At 41.3% G+C, this 25,403-nt stretch overlaps 1 protein-coding gene across 5 annotated transcripts in view; it reads left to right on the forward strand.

The window, feature by feature from the left end:
• AGBL1 (AGBL carboxypeptidase 1) overlaps positions 1–25,403 on the forward strand; it is a 440,078-nt gene that overhangs the window by 16,820 nt on the left and 397,855 nt on the right. For 4 of the 5 annotated variants that reach the window (XR_010834249.1, XR_007166158.2, XM_067003867.1 and 1 more), the window contains exons 2-5: positions 2,798–2,861; positions 4,165–4,311; positions 4,791–4,922; positions 7,270–7,363. Coding sequence is in view for 3 of the 5 variants with exons in the window: in XM_048071952.2 (XP_047927909.2) it covers positions 2,798–2,861; positions 4,165–4,311; positions 4,791–4,922; positions 7,270–7,363 (437 nt within the window). In the remaining 2 variants the exon portion in view is untranslated. Of the gene's footprint in view, positions 1–2,797; positions 2,862–4,164; positions 4,312–4,790; positions 4,923–7,269; positions 7,364–25,403 lie in introns of those variants that run through there. The other variant, XM_067003869.1, reaches the window with a different exon arrangement.

Genomic DNA, 25,403 nt, shown 5'->3' on the forward strand with positions numbered 1-25,403 from the left:
AATTTGCATTAAAGAAATTACCCTATTCATCTTTTTTAGATCAGACACAAGTTGTGATTTTCTCATTTGTATTTACTGTTCAAAAAGATTTACTGAATATTTTTATGAGTGAATTTGTTGGCAATTCTTCCACAAACAGTTTGGTATGAGCATTAAACAACTGATTCTCCTGGAACTCAATGTCCAGATTTCTTTGATGTTTTAGAAAATAGCAAGCTAATTAGCCAAAATCTGAGCTCTCTCTATTCAACAGGCAAGCCATCATCTTGTAAGACAACAACAATGGTAGAGCTTTTAGAGCTTTATATATATATAAATATATATAATACATACATATATATAATATATATATATATTTTTATATATTTTATACATATATATATATATTTTCTGGCTGTCTATTATGAATTGGAGCTGTACTCCTCTGTGATATTCTGTATTATTCAGTGGTTGAAATCCTGGTGCCACTAAAGTTAGTGGGAAATATAATTTCTAATGGGACTAGGGTTTTATCCACTGTTTCAGCAAACACACAAGCCCTCCAATTCCCTCATTAGTGCACTGGAGGAAGGGGAATGATGGTGCACCAACACAATTAGAGTTTCAGTGTTAAAATACCAAGAGTAAATATTCAGGTAAAATATTTGGCAATATCACCCAGCTCTAATTTGCACATTTTAAAGGTTGATCTTTCACATCCCCTCAAGTTCTTTGTTCATCTGTGTCCCTGGATAAAGCGCATGGAAAGTCAGAGGATATCTTATGTCATCACTATTTGTGTTAATGGCTTAGGAAACCCACAATCCAATCAGTTAAAATAAACAGCCCAGTGTAATAGGAGCATAAATCAATGAAGACTTCATTACTGAAACCTTAATGTGTAATCCATCCACCTACAGAGGAAAGGGATACTGAGAGGCAGCAAGACAAAACCAGAGGACAGTCAACGCTGATATTTAAAAAGGTGCTGAGGACTGTAACTCTTCTTGGAGTCAGTAAATTTGGTGGATACTCATCACCCCTGACAGCTTGCTCCTGACTGTTAAGTCCCTATGACAAAAAATGCCAAGGAACTCTTGGGAAGAGATCTCTGATCACTGTTTATTTCCTCTGAAATCAAGAGACTTGAGACAGCACAGGACTGTGGACTAATGAACAAAGAGACCAATTAGCAGGATTATCACGTGACTGAAACTGTACGTTACCAAGAAGCAATGGTATTCGTAGTCACTCTGACCCTATTGCAGCCTTTCCTCTCTCGAAAAAAGGCTCTCTTTCCCTTGTGTGGTCCCTTGAGCCGGTAAGTTGGATTTGGAAAGGCTCTCTAAGGTGAAGCTGAAACAAGAGTTAGAAGATTTTGTTAAAGTCATATTGTTAAAGTCATATATTCTCTTTGTCTTGGCTGTTAAAGAACTGGTAACCCCATCATACCAACCCTTTTGATTTCAACGAGGTTCATATTTTTATATGCATATAAGCATATGTAAGCATATTCATATGCTTCATTCCTGTGTCTCACTCAGGGCACATCTTCCCCCACTATAGTGGTGAAAGGGTAGGATACAGAGCTGCCTAATTAGCTACACCATCTGCAGCACCATTTCAGCTTGTGCTGTGACTTTAGCAGGGATCCACTGGAAATAAATCTTCTGCTTGCATTAATAATAGTCATTATTAAAGATCCGTATTAGGTAGATTTTCCAAATATTCTTTCTACAATTCCTTTTTTCTAGGTGTTACTTCTTGATTCCTTGTCTTGTATCATCAGTTGCATAATGTTAAATGTGTCAGAATGGTTGAGTCGTTTTGGCTGGTGAAATAATTGTATATATCCAGAACATGTTCTAGTAGGTTAAGTTTCTGAAGCACTTCAATATTCAGAAATATAGGAGCCTTGTGTAAGATATGTATAATATATTATACAATTTTAATAATTTAATCAGAGATACGGTGATTCCGTTATAGCTTATGTGAAACACCTAATGTTATTCAGGACCGAAGCTACACAAATGAAACTTTTCTATTATATTGCAAATTTCTTTTGTGTTGTGTTTTATCTTTAAGGATATTAAGAGATCTAGAACTTAACCCAGATCTCGCATACAACAATACAGACTGGTGATTAATTCCTCAGTCTCAGCGATGAAATCTGGTTGGAGGAGAATTCAAGCAGAGGTCTAGTGTATCACACGGATGGGTGGTAGATATCATGTGTTCCCTTCTCCACGAGTACACTGTATCTGATTTCCTCTAGAGAAAAATATAAAGTGAATCTAAAGCAGAATGTGTGATGGCAGGGTGTGGTGCTTACTCAGACTTGATTAAAAATAAGTTTAGGGCATCTTTCTTCTCCCCAGACTCCAGGTTTCCATGTGGTTGTAGCTGTAAACCTGCAAAGACAGGGTAATTTTCTTGTAAATGAGATGAATATAATTTAAAGTTATTCTTTTCCAGGTGCTGCAATAAGGGATGTTCTCATTGAAAACCACCCCACATTTAACATTGCTGTGTGATAAAGAAAAAAAAAAAGAGATGTAATTTAGAATTTAGATGTAAATTCTGCAGAAACGCTATTGTGTATTAAATATTGTGTGGTATGATCAGTATGTCTGTCACAGGCTTTTACAATGTGTTATCAGTATGGCTGCACATATTCACTGGACAGATGGCACAAAAAGTACTCAGTATCCAAGCAAGGATATCGGTGCCTCTGCACCGCATGAGGCACTGCAGCCCGGTGTAGCATGAAGTTCACTGTCCTGATTTTATCCCTAAACTTGGTGTGTTTCCATTTCAGAGCTCCTGTGACAAGGATGTTATGCTGAATATTCTCAGCGTCCTCACTGACCTGCTCTCTCTGGGTAAGGAATTGAGCTCCGGGGCAATGCCTGCAGGCTAAGGGCAGGCAGGGGTTGTTTGAGCAGGGCAGGGAATTCAGATCTGTGTACACTCAGCCAGGTGTTTGCAGGCTGAACAAAACATGAATTGTACCTATAGCTACCCAGTCCTCACTTCCATGTCCAGAAAACCGAACTTACGCTCTAAGTTATATATATAAAAAAAAGGCAAAAAATCTCTATTGATTTTAGTTCAAAATAAGCCCATGAGTTTCAAGGTTTTTCATAAGCCCTGGCAGTGAAACACTGGAAATATTCACCCGTGCCACTGGAGGGTGGGTTGTGAGGTGGTGAGAGGAACCTGACTTCCTGAACTGCAGGGACTCTGATGGAGGGAGTTCATCACCTTCCCATCGGCATCTTCACCTCAGGGCTGCAGGGATGACATGTTGCTGCATGCGCCTGAGCAATGTGAAAAAAATAAGTGAATTGGCACAAGAACTGAAAGAATATTTATTTTTCCTGCTGCTCCACCTCAAAAATGTCTTTTGCTAAGCAATTTTCAATCCAACTGAGCTGCTAGACTGCGTTGGCAAGAATGGAAGCCTCCTGCATTACCTACTCCTCACAGCCCCATCACAGACATCACTGGTCCAGTTGAATCTCTCTTTTGAAGCCTTACAGAATATTCCTCAGTTAGATGGAAGGATTGCCTGCTTGAGGACAGGAGGTACCATCTCCCCTCCAGGTGTCCTGAGGGCTGAACATGCTGCTTCCACCAACCATGGAGAGCTGACACAGCTGCCAGAGATGCACACGGACCACTGCTGATGCAGTGGGGCTCACAGGATTAGTGTGTGGTTTCTTTGGAGACCTTGTTTGAAAGCTGTCTCCAAAGCTTCCCTAGGATTCCTCTTCATTTGGCAGACGTCCAGAGCTTTATTCCTTTGCTGGTTTAATTTCCAATATCTAAGAAAAGATCACTGAGCCTTCTGCTCCTTTGAAATCTGTTGGTGTCTCTGCTTATTCCTCTCTGCTGCATTTCAATGCACAATGAAAAACTTCAGCAGGATGTGGGTTTGTAAAAGTAATGACTGCTGGAGCAAGAAGAAGCAGACACAGTGGTTTCACCACGCAACCATGAGCCGTGTCTCCAGTCCGGGGACACCCAAGAGGTCAAATCTGCAAACACCCTGGAGTTTATAACAATAAAGCAACACAGGAAGGCCTTTGTATGCATTGTGCAGGTTGAAAGCTATCAATAACTGTGGCTTTGGGGCAAAGATGCTCTGATCAAAGCCTTTTACCCTTGCCCTCTTTTCCCTAGGGACCGGACGGAGAATTCAGTACGTGATCAGCAAAGGGGGCAGTGAGGCACTGCTGCAGGCCCTCATCTCTGCTGCCCGCACCGAGCCCCCCGACCACAGCATCCTCCTGCCCCTGCTACGCCTCCTGGCCAGGGTTGGCCAACGAGGTACTGCTGCATGGTGGAAATGCGTAGGTGGGTGGGGGAAGCTCAAAATTCATGGACAGCCCCGGCAATAAACAGCACTGATAGAGCACTGTGAGTTTATTTGGAGGATGTATTACTTTGGAAATCCAGGTCATCTATCGTTTGGCAAGTTGGAAAACTTTTAACAAGACAGGGAAGGTGTACGTGCACACGATGCTGCTTCTTGAACAGGTTTCATCCATGTTCTGCCTTAGGTTGGCCTTCTAGCTGAAAGAAAGAAACCTACATGAAATCTTAAAATATAATTTCTCTTTGTATATGGTAATTGTGAGTAAATACAATTTTTTTTTCTGTTTTCAGTGCAATCTTCAAATAACACCAATTCATTTGAATAACTTTGTTATGAGATTCCAGCTTAAGTGTGGTCCAAGTATGCTTAAAAGCACTGCTGCAGAGGCCTGCTCTTCATAATAATTTTGATCCTGCTATGCTTTTCACAGATAGGAAGTTTGGGCTGAAAGTACAGAAGGCAGAAGCAACTGATGTAATCCTGAGCTTGACAAGACAAAATCTGGGCCACCACCTGAACCTCACCCATTGCCTCTGGGTCCTGCGGGTTTGTGCTTCTAACGGTGAGTACCTGGGTTTTCCTCCTTTCCTCATCATGGAAAGGACAGTAACTTTCTTCATCATTTCAGAGCAAATAAACATCATTCCTGTTTAAGGCAAGTGCCCACACGCACTGTTAATACACAGAATTGGACTGAAAAGTCAGAACAGTCCTAGGTAGTCCCCAAAAGGTCTACACAGTGTATTTCATTTGCAGACTATGAAAACATAAGTGCTATAGTGAAAAACTATTCACAATAACGATCTCCTATTCCATAATATACACAGTTAACGCCTTTGCTGAGACTTAGGTACCTTAAGCCTCTATGCAGTTCCTCAGAGCAGCTCCACATGCAAGGGAAATGCAGGTGGAGAAAGAGGCAGAGGGAAATCATTGACTTATTCAAGGTCCCTCAGGAAGCACGTTAGAGCTGGGAACTTAATACCTGGTCTTCTATCTTAGTATTCCCCTCATGCACTCTTCCAGTTTTTCTTGCTTAGCTATACCCTCATATTAAACAACTCAAGTAATGAGATTTCGAGTATTCTCTCCAGGGATCATTACAAATTCATACAGGCTTTCCCTACTATAGAGCACTGAGTTTGTCAGCACAAGTTTCCCTTTGCTCACCCCAACCATTTTCTCTCCCTCCCTGCTTCCTTCACCAGCAGATAACTCTTGACAGCCATCCTGCCTGCAGTCTGCATCCTAAGATTTAGCATTCCTGGCTCCTAGCCCTGCAGGTCCCTCCTAGCTATACAGGAGCTAGTTTCATGCAACGGGCTTTCTCAGGCAAGCAGCCAAGCCTCAACATTCAACTCTCCTCCCTGCAACAGACAGCATTTAACAGGCTGAGGCTGGCTGAAAGTGCAGCCAAGGCCAGAAGCTGAAATGTGCCTTTATTTGGGTTTCACAGCTGTGGTAATGACCGTGTGCTGCCTCCCACCCAAAATGATGATCTACACCAGTCGCTGCTCCCTGCTTCAGTGCACCTGCATCCATTTCAGCTGCAGATGTTGCAGAGGTTCCAGGATGTGCACTGCAGCCTGGCCTCCTTTCTGTTCATGTCAAGCCCCTTACTCTACCCCAGAACCCATCCTCTGTTCCTTCACAGAGCTCTGTTGCTCTCCAGGTACCTCCACTTCACCAGCTGTGCTTCCACCTTGTCCAGCTAATTTTGACTCTGTGATCTCTGCGGCCCAGCTGGAAAGCTGCAAGGGAAGTTAGGTGAAGGTTTGTGAGGATGTGGTACCAAACTAGGAGATCACATGCTCCCTACCTTAAAAATTATTTTTATGGAGTGGAACTAAAGAGGATCCGTAATCATATAAAACTCTGAGAGTGCTTAGGCATGAAAGCAGAAAAGATAAATCCTTGTCACGCTTCTTTGACCTGGATTTCTCCCTTCACGGTCTCTGCCACCAGTTGTATGTGGCAGCCCACCTCCCACTCTGGGGCAGGATGAGTTCAAGAAGCCTTGTCCACTGCCCTGTCTCTAATGAATCACCAGCTACAATGAAAGCAGTTGGCAAGCCACGCAAGGCTTTCCATCACCGGACAACTTGGCGGAGGCACAGTAGGACAGCAGGAGATGATGGGCCCTCTGGCAGCTCTCTAATGATCACCAGGAAATATTTACAAAATAGGCAAAACCTACCAGTGGGCAGACAGCCAGGTCTCCCTCTGGCTGTTTTTGCTTACTGATCCCTTCACCCTGCTCACTTGCATCTAACATTTTAGAGCTTTATTTACCCCTTCTTTACACAGAGAACCTGGCTTATAGTAGTGAGGCCTGGCTGAACAGCTTCTGTCTGCACTGGGAATTTTTAGAATCGATTGCAAAATCTATCTATACAAGCTCCTGGTGTGCTAATAAGTGAAAGACTAAAGGTAGCTGAAATTAGGCTGCACTTGAAGCACCCCTTCCAAAAATATACTTCCAAACTGCTGAGTAGTAGCACAGAAAGAAAACTCGGCCCTCCATACCCATGTAAAATAAGCCATCCACATGGAGTTGCCTCTGGGAAACGCAGGAAGAATTTGAGCCCTCCCATTTTCCTGAACCTATTTAACTATGATTTGTTCTCTGGAGAGTACAATATCCACTGGGAAAGGGCTTTTGGGGAGCTTGGAAGAAGTGCAGAATCTGAGAACTCATTTTGTGTCTGACCTTGTCTCAGGTCATGTCCACAGACAGCTCTGTGTTGCACTTCTGTGCCTGTAAAATGATTTGTGAAGTCCAGTTGGAAGCCCTTAGAAATCTGCACATAGCCCCAAGGGCAGCTACTCCCTTCCCTGCATCACTTCTAAACACAGTATTGAAGACCACCTGCTTCAGAGCTGACTGCTTTTCTCTTTTATTGCTTCAGTTACTGCAGGAACCACGCTTGGCATCAATGGAGCTATGGAACTGCTTTTCAAAGTCATCACCCCCTACAGCAAGCGACACATCAGGACAGTCAGGTAGGCAGTAGCCACAAGGGAACTCATCTTTCCTGGCCAGCAAGAAATAAAATTTTGGTTCCACTTGAAAAGGCAAAGAAATCAGAAATGGATGCACAATTTCCACTCACTTTAAATCTGCAGAGTTTTTTAGGAGGCAGAAATAGCTCCCTGAAGGACATGCTTGTGCTGTGTTTTATCATATGATTCATGCTGGTGGCCATTTATTTGTAGTGTACCCTATATTGTGATGGCAGTTTGATTGCAAGGTATCGTCCTTCATTTTCCAGTCAGGACTGGATTTTGAGAAGCACATCCCAGCAGCAGACAAACTGCTCCTGCCTGTCCCTTAGCAAGAACCTCCTGTCACCAGTGGCCTGGGAGCAGGTACAATGAAATTGTGGCAGTTCTTTCTTTTCCTCCTTTTGGAGAGAGTTGTGACCAGGTCATCATGATATTTTTGTAGGATGACAGTTCTTGCTAGTATTAACCTGGGTCCATTTTTAGGCCCATTCCAAATATTTCAAACTATTGCGTGTGTTTTGTTTGTTTTGCCTTTTTTTTTCTTTTTTTTCTTTTTTTTTCTTTTTTTTTTTCTTTTTTCTTTTTTTTTTTTTCTGAAGAGAAGTCCATTTTGTATCTCCATCTCAATGGTGAACATTATTCCTCAAGTTCAAGATTCTCGCCACAAATACCTTTCAAGGCAAACTATTTAATACAGAAAACAAACATCCTCAGAAGGACATAACATATTTCTGTGGCTTGCTCCTCACAAACAAAAGGTAGAACTTACTGCTATGACCTCTGCCCATACAATCACATTTGCTAAAGAAACACAGAACCTGCTGGTTCTCTCCTTTAGACATGCTCTGCCATGTGGACCACATAATCCTGACTGGTTCATGCGTGTCTTAGCAAGGACATGGCAACAATCAGTCAGGTTTGCCTTCTGTATGGACTTAGGTCTAGTTCATGGTTGGAGATTATTGAGGAAGTAGCTTTAGGATGGGCATGATGTGAAGGTGAGAGGTAGGTGGACAGACATGGCACAACAGTTTGACCATTAGCTGGGGAGTGGACCTGTCACCCTGGATGAGGAGTCTAATAAATCTTGTCCATCCTGGCGTAATCGTCAAAGATTAATACCAATTCTCCCAACATGGCCAGTTACACAATACACTGTAAGGGAAGGGATTCCTACTAACAACAATTTATGAACTTGTACGTCAACACATGGTACTATTGTTTGCTAAATGCAGGAGTCTTCCAGTTCTCCTGCCTGTGTGTCTGGGGCTATAAATAAAAATTGAACAGTTTGCCTTACTAAATAAGATAGTGAGTGGGCCCAGCAGATGCACGACTTCCTGCAGCTGCCTTGTTAACGGAGGCCAACTCACTTTTGTCTGCAGTTTTGGCTTTCTAGTGTGGTGCTAAGTACCTGGAACTGCTTCACAGCTTCAGTTCTCTCTTAGCCAGCGTACCTGTGATTCCTCTACATGGTCTCTCCAAAAGTAAGATATCAGGATGTTCCCGCACAGGAACAGTTGGGATATCACCCAACTCAAAGAATGTTATTGCTACGGTATTATTCCTAGGATATATGAGCACTCTCCAAGATTCCCCTCAGGCCTTGTGTTACAACTTTAAGACTCAGGGAGCCTGGAAATGGCAGTAGTGCCCAGGTTGAGTTAGTTCCAGAGTTGAATTTCTGAAGCAACCAAAAATGACTGATGAGTCCATTAACTTAACTAAGTAAGCAAATTCCACTCAACTCCCTGGTTTTCTTGTGTTTTCCTGAAGTGTTGGCTATGATTAGACGAGGGTTAGTTCTACTTGTGTGACTGCCTCATAAGTCAGGATGTAGGTGTAATGGAACTTGGGTCTGTATCAGTTCTTGGTTAAGCAATGGGACTGGATGCCTGAGAGCTTTTTAAATAATTTTGTGCAAAGCTTCTTTTTCCATTTTCATCTTCCTTTGAGGGAAGGGGATATCTCAGTATGTCACACATTTTTAGATTAGATTTTTGCTGAGATTTATTTAGAGGTACAGAATGACAACTTGAAATATTTGGGGTTTGTTTCTTCTCATCTCATCTACAAAAATTGTTTTGAACAACTCTTAAACTATTTTTTTTTTGAGGGGATCTCTGAAGAGAGAAGCAGAAAATACAGTCTCAAAAATTTCCCTTATTAAAGCTTAGTAAAAGGTGATTTAGCTCCCATCAACACATGGTTTCACCTGAGAGAACCATAAATCAGCTGAAGCCTGGTAGCCACTCAGCTAGCTTGCCTGGAGGTCAAAGCTGATTGTTTCGTTTAATAACTAGAAGCAGCTGAGAAGATCAATGGCGCAATGGAAACAGGCTGTGTTATGTCAGAAGAAGCACACTAAACTGTTTTGTTTTAAAAAGCACTTGCAACCTATTTAAAGGCACTAGTTTCCTATTATTCATTGGGGACTGTGTTTGTTTGCAGTCTGTTTGGGAGCAGTGGGGAAAGTGGTCTTAAGAGATATTGCTGGTAAGGATGTAGGTCTCGAAACTAGAATTCTTGTCTGCAGAATGAGTTACCAATCTTCTTTCTTGGTAGTAATAAATAGCTGTGTTTTGAAAATCCCAGGCATCTTTACAGTTCATCAAAAAAAATGGAGGTATTTGTAAAAAATTTGCTTCTATTTTTTGAGCAGCTCTAGTTTAAAACTTGTAGGGTTACTGTGGAGGGGGGTTTATGGATGGGCTTTCTGAGATGGATGAGAAAGTGTAAAGGGGAGGGATGTATGCTTTGTCAGCTGTGTTGCTGGTTATCTCAATTGAAGAGACTGTATAGCCTTTCCCAAAGCTCTATGAAATCTGGAGCAAGTTATTTTGGTGTAGCGAGTTGGTCAAAAAAGCATATCTCTCTTTTTGCCTATTAGTATACATATTCTTGAAGAGAATGTTAGTCTGTAACCTGCCTACAGAGGAAATTTTGTAATGTCTTCCTTGCAAGCCTCTGATCCTCCCTTTGTATTTGTCCTTGATAGCTTCTCTCCATAGCTATATGCCACCATGATTTGCCTTGCTGCTGGGAAGGAACAGCCGGCAACTGTGGGGGCTGAGATTACCCTTGTTCTTTGATCAGCTGCCAGGAATGCAGCACTGAAAATGCACCACTTCTCTGGTGGATACACCCACATTCTCCTGTCCTAGGCAGCAGTATGACCAAGGTCACTTTAAGAATCTGCCCTGGAGAGTGCACTATCAGAGCTATTTATTTAGCTAGCTAAGATGTGGAAACAAGATACATAGTTCTATTTATTTTTCTCAGTGGCGATGCTCTGGGTTATTTAGAAATGGTCTCCTGTGCTCCAATTGACCTTCTATGGGTGCATGCCAAGTAGCTCTGATTCCCCTGAGACTGTGACTCATGGACTTTATTGGTCTTAGTTAGGTATCTGAGGTCTTCAGGTTGCTGGTGCCATAACTGTGTGGTTCTCTCTACGGCTAACCATATCTGAAGCAAAAGCCATGGCGAAAAATGTGGCACTTATTGGGGCTCCTGAGTAAACAAAACTCCTAAGTACCATCAAATTCAATGAGATGGAGAGTCTATAGGCTTTCTTATATGGTGTTGTGCTGCAGTGAAAGCTTTCTGGTACATTTCTGTAAGAGCAGTTTAAAATGAAACCAGATGATGTTCCATTTCTCTCAGTTCTGTTTATGTCAATACCCTGGATATCTGATACAAGTGTGTGGGTGGGATGCTCAGATCTTCACTGTCAACACCTCTGAAGTAACATCCCTGATGCCCCACACAGTGTAATGACCCCTGCTTTTTTCACCTTCCACCTTACTTATTCCCTGGATGTTCTGATCTTCTACACTTTTCCACTTTCCCATGTTTCTTTCATCAGTCTTGCTCATTTTACCAATTGACTTGTTCTGAGAGATATTTGGATGTGCTGTAGACAGATGGATGTAGGATGTGACACTGGCAGATGTGTGCTCTCTGTAGCTGGATCTCTCTGCATGGATCCACCTCCAGGTGGCCAAGCATCAGATATTCTCACTGTGCTGCTGGCATGTCAAACATGGTTTTGAGGACTGCATGTGGTCTTTGGCTACATGTTGTACCATCTCTCCTAGGCCACCTCAAGTCGCAGATAGATTATCAAAGTTAGTGAAGACAAAAATCCAGAATTTGACTCTTTCATATGGGGAAAATCACTTCAGAAAATCACAAGTGAATGTGAAATGTGTTTGAGTGGTTCCTTCCACTATATTATCCTTTTCCTTTGTTCTTCAAAGGTTGGCGGGCACTCTCACTCCTGCAGTTTTATTAGAAGTGACTTAGAGTCTTTTGAGATGTCTTTGTTTCTCAAAGCTCTCGAGTACAACTATTTCTCTGAGAAATAAGTACTTCTATTTACCACAAATTGTAAGAAGAATGAATGCTCATCAGAATTTTAATAAAAAAAAAAAGGACACAAAAAGAAGCCTTGCTTTCTATGAATGTTCACACAGCTTGGCTTTCTGCAATGGGTTGTTCTAGTGAAGTTTGACTACTTAATTAAAAGTGGAAAGTGAATAACAACGTCTGGGAATAGTGCCAAATTAATTTGGTAGAAAATGTGACATGCAGAAATTATCTGTCTTTGTTCATGTCCAGTGTCCTTATTTGTGACGTTCAGTCATGAATCTTCTGATGTTTGGTGTTTATTGGATGTTCCTAGCTCCTCAAACACTTGCAGTGAATCTCAAATTTCATTAAAGGGAGGAATTTCTCTTGCATAATTCTGTTCCATCTGAGGTAGCTATATCAAGTCCTTACATATTAAAAGGGGGGAAAAAAGAGCAAGGTTATCTTCATCTGGATCAAAAGTTTGCCTCTGGAAGCTTGGGGTGAAAATATTTATTTCTGTCCACTGGCTGGAGTATGAGTCCAGGGTGGATAACTTGGAAACAGTGTGGTAAGTATTTAGAGTTGGGTCAGGTGGATGGATGCTGAGAGAGATTTGGAAAATGCAATACTCTGCATCTAGTGTCCGGGCTCAAAATCCAGGAGGAAATAAGAACACCACCCATGTATTTCTTTTGGTGATGTGTACTCAGGTATGGTTTGGGATAGTGAGTGACTCATGAATAAGAAACATGCAGGAATAAGGATGCTATTGCTGTGGTCAGGAAGTGACTTCTATATTGCGTACTTCTGTCACAATGTGAACTGAGAGGAGGACTTTTTTTTTTTTTACTGGATTACTGAAAGCAAGGGAAGAGGGAAATGTTAATGTCATTGGAGCACCTCTAAACCAAAAACCCCTGTTTAATCAGACGCTATCAGACTGACCAAGAATACAAAGGCCCTGAAAATACTGTAGATGAAAGCAGCATACATCCCCTTAACTTACAACAGTGCTCTGAATATATATATATATGTTTATGTATTACTTTGTTTTTCTATACAAACTGGTTTGCATGCAATGGAGATTTTTCTCCTCTTAGGACCGGTGTAGAAAAGTGACAAAAGTTGCTATTATCAACAAATGATTGGAAAAATGATCTTCTGTGGCCTTAACAACAGGAGAAGGAATTTGAATGACAGTTGACTGTCTCACTTAGAAAGAGAAAATATAGCAAAAATGACCTGAATACTAGAACTCTCTCCTCTTTTAGGAGTGATGGAGACATACATGAAATATGCTATTGTGAATGTATCCCAGACTCCATGCAGGCAACTAATTTCCTCAGACCTAATCCAGGATAATCCTTTGCTGGTTGACCACCATATATGTTTACTGCAGTTCCATTTTATGGATTGTCCTAAGGCTTCGGTTGCACTCTTTTTGATCAGAAGAACATGTTATATGACTGTTGCCAGCCAATATTTTGAGAATGAGAGAAATTCAGTACACTGACATGGTGATTAGTTCTTCTGCAATCTGATGCAGGAGCTGCTGTGATTGTTTTTTTTTTTTGAGGAATCATCCACATACAACTTTGCCTTTGTTTATTTGGCAACAGTTCCTGATAGGAGATCAAAAGCAAATCATCCTTAATTCCTCTTGTTAGTCACTGTTTTGCCATTAATCATGTAGAGTGGTTTGGATATTTAGTTGGAAAGTAACAATTCTACTGGAATGTGGTCAGAATTAATCAATGCTTAGTGCCTGCTTACTCTCAAATTGCTATTTGGTTCATTTGATCCCTGTGGAAAATACACAGGAGGGGATGAGATATTTCTTTTGAGCTATGTCACAACCAAATGACATGTTTCCCATCTGGGCTTGATCTACATGTGATTCTGCCTAGAAATTCCTGCTAAATAAAACTAGTAAATATTATTCTGAGTGAGATGATGCCAGCGACAAGGGAAAAAAAGAGTTGCCTTTAAAACTCTTGTTCACATCAAGTGGTTATTCAGCCTTATCTTAGATAGCATGGAGCAGAGATATGTACATCACTGAGATAAGTAAATAAGCCCTAGTGTTTGAATTCAATGCAATGAGCCATTGTAATAGAAGAAATGAGCTCTGAGCCAAAGGTGTCCCAGTTTTATGCAGTTCATTCTCTGTTCTTTTTATGGTCCGTGTGATTTCTTTCCAAGAATGACCTGTTCTAATATTATTAATAAGTTATAAAATCTCATTTCAGACTGATGGTATCTCAGTGCTACTTTGCAGAGTAAATAGAGTTGCACTACAGAATTACAACTTACTGGCATTGTATTGTTAATAGCAGCAGAAGAGAGAAATTGGAAAATTAAGAGGTAGAGGCAAGGAAGGAAAAATGCTTTCAGATGAGATTTGAAAATAGATGAAGACTTGATGAGGTGGAGAGAAATACCATATACCAAGGTTATTCCAGATAGTCAAACACGTAAAATGTAGAAACCCTCGTGCCATCTCTTGGTAGCCTATGGTATGGCAAGATTAAGCATAGATAACCTATTTCTGTGGCATTAAAAGTTGGTGAATAAACACTATATGAAGAAATACACTTCTATGTTTAACTTGATACCTCATTGACAAGGAGAAACTGGCTTATAAATCAGTGTACTTAATGACACGTCAAAAAATGTGATTACTTTTCTTTTAGGTCTATCTTGTTTCACTTGTATTTCAGGTAGAAGTAAGTTTGAAAAGAAGCAGTGCTTTCACCTAAAGGTTTTTCTTTGCTTTCCCATTATTTTTGCCCATTTGAGCTGGTGGATTATCTTTGGAAAGATAGTATGAGGACAAGTTGCTGTTCTCAAGTTCTTGACTTCTTCCTGATCTCACCTGATGGCTTTGGGTATGTCTGTACTGTAGGAACTCTGTGCTTGTTGGGTGGGAAGGTTTCTCTGCCCTAGCTCTAATGTACCTAGTTCTGATGTCCACCTCCCCTTGCCTTTCACTTGATTAATTGTCTTTTTGGGGTTCTCCTCCCACCCAGAAGCCTATGACACCTATGAAAGGGAGAAAGCAGTTATAAGACCCTCCCAACAAAAACTTTATGTCCAAAGATAGACATGGGAAATATGACAAACAACAATGAAAGAAAGCATCGGTGCAGAGCTCCAGTAGCAATGATTCAGTGCAATGCTGGCCCTGAGTAGTTGCTGTCCACACAAGAAAAACAGCCCTAAGAATTTCCTGGGGCTGCTATGGCTTTTTCCCAGCTCTGCCAGTGCTGGCAGGTGAAGTGTGAGCCAGTCTCTAAAACTATCAGTGGTTTTAAAGCACCACAGTGATTAGACCTGCCCTGAGCAGAGTTAGATGGCACAGTGTCAGATCCCCTTAGCAACAGCCTTTCTACACTAGGATTCCCTATCCTGATAGCATTGTTTGGAGCTGCACCAGCATTAGCAGTAACAGCAGCAGGGTGGCTGGTTTTAGCAATACAGGCACTACAACTGACTCATTTCCAGTGGGCAGGAGGCAAAGAGCTCCAACAGTCGCTTTCAGGCTCTTTTGGATAGTTAGTAAATGCTGTTTGTAGGGGAAAAAAAAGGTAGCCAAAAAACCTATAGTATTTACTAAGTGTAGGTGAAATGATTTTCATTAGGAAAGGAAGGATTTTAAATAGTGGTGCTACATACGCAGCACAGGTCTCTGGGTAGTTGACGCTGTCAGGGCTCTTCTTGGTCTCTTTATCTACAGGGTAACACTTGGAATGGCAGCAATGCCAGTAAAATCTGTAAATAAACCCAGAGCTGAGCAGTTCTGGGATGTGTTCAGAGACAGGACTTGGAACACGGAGGGGAGAACCTGAAAACTTGAAGTGACTGGTGAGGAAGAACAGGGCTGCTGACTCTGCATACGGCTGCAGTGCTGGGGTCAGGAATGGAACTCCCCCTGAAGTGTAAATCTTTGAAAGGTCATGGCTCTGAGCTTCTACTGTCAGCCTGCAGCAACACTATAGTGGAAGATAAAGAAAATCATCCAGTATATTTGGGTAACTTACTCTATATTCTTTCTTCTCCAGTGTTAAATGGAGACAGTTTGATCTTTGTGTGTACCATAGGACATACGTTGCAGTGGCACAACAGCTCACTGTCTACTCGTCTCATTTCCTTTTTGATTTTTTTGTTTTAAATTGCACTTCAATATTTGTGATTATTCCAGCTTTAACTGCCTTCCAGATTTTCCTATGCAGAAAAAACAATGGCACATGGAAAAAACATCCTGATAACGCTTCCATTTATTTCTTAGTGCGCTTTTTAATTATTTCCATCAGTTTGTTCTTATATTTACAGCTGAAGTTCTACCAGTCTTGGCTTTGGTATGGTCTGTTTTCAAATTTCAGACAGAACTTGGCTTGTTTATATCGGATGGAAGCTTTCCAATGAAAAGAATAAAGAAAAAATACCGACTTCAATTACCTAGGCTTCTGCAAATTACTGCTTCAGAAAGCCCCTGCAGTTATACTAGTGACATTGCTTACTTCAGATGGCCAATGTTGGGAGAATTTGACCCAGTATTTATTGTATTTTGGCTTGTTACTAATGTCTTCCCTTCTAAATGCTGTGAAGAACAGTCATCAGAACTAAGATGTGACTAATTTTCTGCTTAATAGGGAGTTGCATGCATGTACCAAAAAAAATGCATGAGCTGATGGAGAATAGTATTTCTCTGACTCTTTAGCAAGCTTCTGAGCTCAATGTACTTCTCTTCCTTTCTTGGGACAATTACCTATGCATTTTCCATTTCATTCTTATATAGCTGATAGTCTTTGAAATGCTAAGTATCTTGAGATACTGTGGCAACAGAGTCTTATCTCTGACCTGCAGTCTGTAGGGTGCTCGTGCTGGGTAAGATGTCCTACTTCTGTCCCACCTGAGCTGTGGAGTTGAGGAGAGAACAAGGACAGATTCACAGCAGTGGTGGTGTGGTGGAGTCTGCTGCTGTGTTTGAGTGTCTTGTGCTGGTGTCTTGGCCTGCTCGCACAGATGGATCCTGCAAAAGGTGCATCCTTGTTTGCAATGGCTATCCTATTTAATTTGAAGTTGATCACATGTCCTCAGATGACTCTCTGCTTTTCTTATTACAGCTTGGAGATCTTATGTCCAGAAAACTGCTGCAGGGCAGTGAAAGCTGTTCATTTTCCATAGCTTGGCTCCTTTTCCTGCAAAGATGTATCGGTGTATGCTACACAATACAGCAGCATCCCCATTCTCTCTTGCCTTTCAAGCAAGACAGAAACCACAGAATGGCAGAGGGAGGCAAATAGCAAGATGTTTTTTTTTCTGTTAAACCTTTATTGAAATTTCCAGGCAAGTTAATAAGCTTTCCTCCCTGCTCTGCAATTGCAACATCTATTTTCCCAAAGACTTCATCCTTACTTTACTTGCCTGCGGCAAACCTACTCAGTGCTCTGTCTCTAGCACTGTTCTACATGTGTTTTGCAGTCCTCTGTTTTCAAAACACACAGCAGGTAAAATTGATGTTTCTTTTACATATAACAGACTCTAAACATTTTTTATCAACTGGTTATTGGTGTTGAATGGAGAGACTTTGGTCAGTGAAGACTGAGTCTTCCGAATAAAGGTCCAGATTCTCAGAGATACTTGGAGGCATAAAGATGAAACTGGGAATCTGATATTCTCATTGAAAAGTCTCTTGGCAGGCTAAAGGCCTAACTCCATTCAGTTAAAAGGTAGTTCTGATCTTAAAATACAAAGGGGCTTTGAAAAATCCTGCTGAGTGTTAGCTGCATGTTTACACATAGAAATGCCTTTTCAGTGGAGGTCGAGATGCCTAATGTAGCTCTGAAAGAACATTACTTTGTTTCTCAAGCGTGTTTATGCATTGATCTCAATTTGAGATTGATTTAGTACCAATTAAGCTCAGCATTTCATGTGCACACACACAGGGGGCTTATAAAACGGACACACCTCAGTATTTCCAAGCAGTATCATATTCAGCAGCATCAGCTAAGACCCTGAAACTGTTAACTGCCCAATTCACAGTAAATTCAGTGCTGAAGGGGGTAAGTAAAAAATAACCCCTGTATGTATGGTGAGGGAAAGTCATTGGAAGAGATGAAAAGTCAGGTAGCTGGAAAATGGGAGAAAATTGATGACAGTTCCTCCATATCTTCCATATATTTGGTTGAAATTCTAGTTGCATGCGAGCTTTCAGCTAGCTCTAGCTCTGACCGCCATCCTCTGGGATTTAGATATGAGCAATATATAAAAACTGCTTAACTTGTGCTCATAACAGAGGAAATGATGTTTCCCTACTTGGGAAGCATGTGGAGGTTGATAAATGGAAAGTCTTGCATTCAAGAAGATTAATTAGCATCAATATTTTGTCCATTTGCTCCCCACTGCAAATGTGAACGTAACACTGTGCTGTTAGTGCTGCAGCTGATGTGTAAATAGCTACTTGCACATTCAAACCACAGTCTTGTGCTATAGGTAGACTTTATAACTGGACACTCAGGAAGAGGCAGAACTGAGTAGGGCTATAGGGCTATAAGACATTATTGCCAGTTTACAATCACCCAGTTTGCACCTTGTCATGCAGAGTAGGGAGAAATGATCCCAGCAGCTGTACTTGCATGAAACTGCTGCTTCCTCTGGCATATTCAAAGAAGCTCTGCAAACCAGCTCTTTTTCCCTAGAGTGTTAAAATTTAAGTTTCCTTTGGCTGGTCTTTGTGGTCATGCTTCATCTGAACAGGACCATAGGGGAAACCTGAAGTGCCATATAAACTCATGGATCTATTTCTAGAGCTTTGTAATATGGAAACAGTGTAATTAAATTAAAAAGAGCAAATACAGTTTTTCATCTTGTGTTCAATATTAGTAATTCCTTATTTTATTTGGAGGCATCTGACTTATGCTTAAAGAAAGGGCTGCCACACAAGTAAACCTTGTTTCCTGGTGTAGAGCTTGGGGAAGATAGTACTTCCTCAGTCCTTCAGCTTCATATATATTATATATATATATTTTTTTTCAGGCCTGTTACTGTATTAATTTACTTTTGGGCTGGCTCTGGGCACAAGCAATGGCATGTTAGATACCTCACTGCCTGGACTGCTGGCACCACAACCTGCATTCGGATAGCCCACTGCCAGCAAATGATTGCATACATAAAATAAAGATCTTTCAATTGTTTGCAGGCAGTATTGTATGAGGGCAGGCTTGTTATTTGGCACCATAAGGCCCTGGGTGCTGCCATCTTCATTGTCTTTTATAACTTGCATTTAGAGACTCCCCAGTGGCAAAGCGATTGCAATTCAACTACTTGTCATGATGACAGAAGATCAAGTTGCCCTACTGAGACTTGAGCCTGGGGTGTCTTGGTACATCACCAAGCATTGCCCCTTGACTTCATCATGCAGCAAGCAGGGTTTTACCAGGTATGTAGATTGTGTCCCTCTTTCTGCCCTTGTTCTGGCTGTATGCAGCATTCCGAAAAGCCTCGAGGAAGAGGGAATTGTCCAGAAGTGAGAGAATGGGTTGGGTCTTATTCCCATATGCACCAGGTACTTACCTTGCCATGCACACAAAGTGCATGTCAATCCTTGGGGTCTCCAGCATGCAAACTGCCAGTCATTGTGAACTGATAGCTATTAGTTAAGTGGCAATTAAGGATTAAGCCAACAGACCACCAGGCTCTTTCTCGCTAGTGACTGAAATGGGTTGGAAGACAGTTCTCTGGGGAAACAAGGGGTTTAACCCTGTTCACTGACATGCTTTCAGTGTGTATGAGATGTTTTGTAGGTCTTGTTATCAGATGTGGCCTCTGAATATCCCCACCCCTCCCCTCCCTGAATTAATCAGGGATAGCATCAAGCCCTTCTCTGTCCCCCTGTGTGTGTCCCTTGGGTGTGAGAGCTGGGTTCTCACACTGTCAGCCTGAAACTGCCTGGGTGATTGATCTGTTAAGAAACCTGTCTGACTGATCCTTCCAGCCTCTTTATCTTGATGTGAATGACAAGCTGTCACAGCCTGCCTCAGCCATATTGGTGACATCTGACCTCAGAGAGGGAGTTGACAGGAATAGGAAATCTTCTGAGCTTTGGTTTCTGCCTTTGGAAGCAGTGCCAGCTCTGCCCATACTGTAAGAAATGCCTGGGCATTTGTTTGGCAAGGATTTAAGTTTTTTTTTTTGTACCTTGTTCTTTATTACTACTTTTAAGCTAATTTAAGTTGGAGGTACAGAGAATAGGATGGATTTTTAGGATACAGCTGTCTCTCCTTCTGTACTTCTACACTAGAAAGAGTAGGATACTTGTAAGGATGCCTGGAGGGTAACCCTGGAGTGACTCTTCTTCCTGGGAGGCAGAGATGAAAGAGGCTGAAATGTTATACCTTTTCACTGATGTAACCTAACAGGCTCCAGGGCAGGCAGAGGTGTTTGGAAGGTGCTTCAGTGAAGGCTTTGAGCTGAGCCTGGGAACTGAGATATGTTCATTGTATTGGCCATGAGAGCAGAAGAGAGGATTTCACACCGGGGCTTCTGTATCACAACTATAACTTTTCAATAACCGCAGCATGTCATTTGGAGAACACACTGACTTCTGCTCACCAAAGTGTAAGATAGGAGAAAATTCCATCCTGGGCTTGTTTTAGGCTTAAAAAGTAGGGAACCATCACTCCCTTTGCTGTTAGTCTTTTTGCGTTGACTTTGGTACCTGTGCTCGCTCATCTTTTTTTAACAGCCCTACTCTGACAGTTAATACCCATAGAAATCTTTCAAGGTGGGGATGAAATACTGTTCAGTATGTGTTTAATTTCTGCACTTTTTTGTACAGGGTCCTATTCAGTAAAATTAATAACATCATAGAGAATAAGTTCTGTAGAAGATGTATATTTTGATTAAAGGCAGCATGTGCTTTTCCAGGAGGGGAAAAAAAGGCACTAGAATTGAAGTTCCTATTAGAAAAGGAGTGTGACTTATTCCCTTTCCTTCGGCATTATACCAAAAGCACATCTGTGCAAAACAGCTGGATCTCCAAACTCCACCTGTTGGCAATGTGTAGGACATTGCAGACTGTAAACAGGCTTTGCCTTTAGCATAAATTTTAATACCTACCTAATAAGCTGGAATTAAAGTGGGTTTGATGGTTGTTTTTTGTCAGTCTTAGACCAGCAGTGTTATGAAAATGCTAGCAGCATATGCAGCTTTTGCCCACCTGCATTTCTAAGATGTATGAAACTGCTGGTTTTAAAAACTTTAAAACAAAACAAATCACATCATCAAAGTGTTTGCATATTTAAGATCTATATTTCTGAGCCACAAGGGAAATGACTGTTCAAGGCATGTGCATCGGATGAGATATACCTTCTGGGAGGATTTATAAAGTACCTATTGCTGTGGTGCCTACATGTTTCTAAATGTCTCTCAGTTGTCAAATGTAAAATTGTCTTTTGAGTGAGCTGCTCTGTGACTGTATAAACTCCAGTAGCTAGTAAAAGTCCCAAGGGTTGGAGGCAAAATGCAGCCAGGCAATACATACTCCTGAGTGCACTTAATTCCTTACAGAGACCGGGGCAATTGAAGCTTATAGGCTCTAAGCCTGTAAGCTGTAATACCATGAGCCCTCAGTTGAGATTCCCAGTGATACCGTACAAATATATTGCACGGTCCATGCCCCACACTGTGTGAGATATAAATAAACATGACAGCAACAAGTGAGTATACTGAGAAATCGCAGGGTGAAGAGCAAAAGGAGGGAGCATGGGCTGAGTCAATAGGGGCTGCCAGGCAGGGGCAGAATCCTTTGTTAAGTCTCTATAAAAATAGTACTTACATCTTTATTATCCGGGTGCGACTGCCTTTAGGAGTTGCAATGGGTCTGAAGAAGTATTTAATGAAGCACCAAACCATTAGCTTTCATTCAGTAATTTGAAGAGGGTGTTTCATGTTTAAGCATGTATAAGATAAAATCTCACAGGAGAAGGAAGATGCTGGTTAAATTACTTGGGAGCTGATTTACAGAACCCTTCTGGTTCATTTCTTTGTTCATTCTTTAACTTCTCTGCTGTTTCCCTCTTCATAATCACAAGGTAGTACTGAACAGATGGGCACCAAACTCAATGTGCCCTGTGAGTCTTAAAATCCTTTCATATAGTCCACCAGGCATGCCTTCTGTAACAATATTTTTCATTTTCAGGAGTCTTTTTCTAACACGGAGTGAAATGGAAATAAATGATCTAGTCAAAATGCAGAGAAACAGAGGCACAGAGTTGTCCATCATAATGCAGAGAGCTACAGCCTGTGAGCCAAGATCAGAGCAGGGAAGAAAACTTGAGACTCTGACTCCCCGTCTCCTCTGTCTGCAGTGATTCCAACTGACGCTGTCCCCTAGGCCAGATCTAAAGGGGTGACCTAGACATAAAAGACTCGTGTCTATGCTTCTGAGCAGCCCAACTTTAGTGGCTAATCCAATTGTTCTTTGGCTTGGGAAGTGGATTTTTTCCTTTGTTGTTGCTCCTGGTTCCTAAGCACAGAATCTGGAAGTTGTTTGTCTATCTGTCTAGTAGTTGTACTTCTGCCCTGATACCCAAGCTGCTGATTTGGAAACACTTCAAAAGACTTCCATGCTTCAAAGTGGCTGTCTTGACTGCTATTACAGGCAGTTTTAAACGTTTTCTGATTATGGATCAGCATTTACTATGCCTCTTAAGACAGGGCTGCTTTATTTATATATCCTTTTATTGAAATATATAAATGAGTGTCCTTTGAGATAGCTGCTTTGTCAATCCCAGTGTAAGATTTTTAGTAACGTATTACCACAAAGAACAGAAAATCAGAGGAAGGCATCTGGATAGGTTTGCCAGTTTTTTTAATGAAATCTTTCCCTCCATTCCTTCTTGAGACAAATGTGGAGTTCTGCACTGGGCATGCTATCAAATTCTCTGGTCTAGCATATGGCTCATAGTCATCTTTCTTGTGCTCTTAAACTTTCCCTCCTGTTCTCATCTTTTATTTTTCTCTCTTGCTCTCATGCACAATTTATCTGCTTTCTCTCCATCTTCCTGTCCCAGACTTACTCATCTCATTATCTTTTCTGATGCCAGAAAAGATGCTGTTGGTTTACCATATGCTGTTAAGAGGTGCTGATATCACAAACACCAGTTGCCCTGGCTTGCTGTTAGCTTATTGATACATCCTGCTACTCTCATTGAAAGTTTACTCTTCCCTCTCTTCTGTGACTTGATTTGATTCCCACAGGGTATTTTGTATGTTAGATTTTTTTCAGCACCAAAGGCAGATAATATTCTGGGAATACTTGTTGACAGCTGACTTAAGGTGTAAATTACAATGATGATATAAACTCCTAGTTTTAAAAAATAATAAAAAAAAATGCAAGGGGATAGTTCACAGCTATTGTGTGAAGCACTTCTTTCCTAGGATATTGTGGACGACTTTGCATAGCTTCAGAAATACATGGAAGGAAAACAAACTAAGCTAAAAATTCCCATGGGCACTGGTGTTATGTTACATTTATGACATCTCTGGACTTCAAATTGTTGAAGTCTGAGTTTCTTCTGGAAGTTCCAGCATTGTGTTTTTGCTCTGGTCTTGTATTTTTCCCCTGAGCACTGTTGGACATGGGATACCAGACTACCTGGGCTTTCAGCTTAAGCTGGTGCAGCTGCTCTTTTCTGGCCTGGTTAATTATCTTTGTGTTTAGAATACCTGTTTATCATTCACTTCCATTTTATATATGATTAAAATGTAGGGGTATAGGACTATAGTGATTTAAGGGTCAATTTTTTTCAGACCCCTTCCCCATTTGCAGCTGAGCCTCTTGATCCCATTATAAGCAATTCAGGCTCCCTTTTCAAAGTCATTACGTTCTTCATCCCATTGCTGCCAAGAGGGTGTTTCAAAGCTTCATTTTCCAGTGCTTAAAACCTATCTTTTAATTTCCAGTTGAAATTTATTCATGGCCATTTTATATCCATTTGTCCTTGTGCCAACTTTGTTCTTTAGCTTAAGTAGCTCTCTGCCTTCCTCAGTGTTTACTTCCCCCTGTCCCAGTGTGTCTATGGAGAACAATCAACTCCCCTTTTATCCATTATTCTGCAAAGGTGACCAAACTGTGATCTTTAAGACTCCCCTCATGAGACTCCTCTGTTGCCATAATCACTTCCTTAGCCCTTTTCTGCACTGTTCCTTCTGAGTACTATACACAGCTGCTCAGGTGAAGCCTTGGTGAAAACATTCATGCTTTCCCTTCACCATTGGCAGTGGCTTTTCTGAGCCCTGATCTGTCCTTTACGCAGTTGTGTCACCCTGCTGGGTCACACTTGTCCTAATCCTCTAATGGGCTCATATATCCAGGGTGTCCTTCTACTAGCTTCCAAATTATGAGCCCCTGCTCATAACAGAAATTCTTATTTAAACCCTAAATGCATAACCTTGCACTTTGACTATTACATTTCATCCCATTTCTATTGCTTCAGAACTCAAGAACATCCTGTTATTCCTGAAAGATAATCTGAACTCCCCGCTGTTGGCAATGGCTCCAACACTTCACACTGTCAGCAGATTTTGTTAGTATACTTTGACTTTTTGTGCCAAGGTCATTAAGGAAAGTATAAAATAAGATCAGTCTCAAAACGTATCCTTTAACTTCTACATGTAACCTCCCCCCAGCCTAATAATTCCTCTTTCAGCACAACTCCTGTCGCTGCCTCTTTAACCAGTTCCTTACCCACCTTGCAATTCTTGTACTAATCCCCATCTGTTATCTTAGCTAATAACTTCCAGTATGGTACTTTTCTGAAGTACAGATAAATTAGATCTATTGTATTTCTCTTGTATAGAAAAATCAGTTATTTTATCAAAGACATCAAGTTAGCCTGACTTGATCTACTGGTTTAAATTCATTTTATTCCTTAAACCTGTTTTATCCATTTGGCACCTTAAACTCATGTATTTAATTATTCTTTCTCTCAAAACTTGTTCTAAAGCAATGCATAGTATTGAGGTCGGTCCACTGGGTCTGCACCTACTTATGAGAAATTGTAGAGTGTCTGCTGTAGGACATACAGAACGCTGCATATCAGCTATGACAATCTTTGTGATGAATCTCAGTATGTGATGAGCTGAAATGTACTAGTTTTGTTTCCACTTCATTTTATTGTGGTACTGTGTGCAGGCGTGGACTGAGATGAGGATGGCTCTAGGCTGTTAGTCTGGCATGTGGGAAAACCAGCCAGCTACAGTTGCAGGGCTGTAATGTTGCTTCACAAGTAGATGGTTACTGAAAAATTCTTACAGTAAACCAGATCCCTTCTAAAACTCTCCAGATTTCTTCTGCTTGCATCCAGAAACACTCTGGTCCTTCCTTCACTCCTTCACTGTTCTGGTGTGATCACCTTAAGCCTGCAGAGACCACTGCGAACTCCAGCATGTAATGTTTGTTTTATCAGAGAAAAACATGCTGTAATGTGACCTCACTGAGGTGCTCTGGATGGTCTTTTTAATTTGCTTAGAAATGTTTACTTTGTCCTGAACATGAAGACTTAGGGACAGAGTGTCAGTGGAGGTAGCATATCCCTGTCCTGAGCATGCAGAATGGCTGGTGGCTGAAGGTATTCCTCCCACCAGCTCAATGATTGTTGTTTAGGTGGAGTTAAAA

This window comes from Anser cygnoides, chromosome 11, assembly GCF_040182565.1.
Source record: "Anser cygnoides isolate HZ-2024a breed goose chromosome 11, Taihu_goose_T2T_genome, whole genome shotgun sequence".
Taxonomy (NCBI): Eukaryota; Metazoa; Chordata; class Aves; order Anseriformes; family Anatidae; genus Anser; species Anser cygnoides.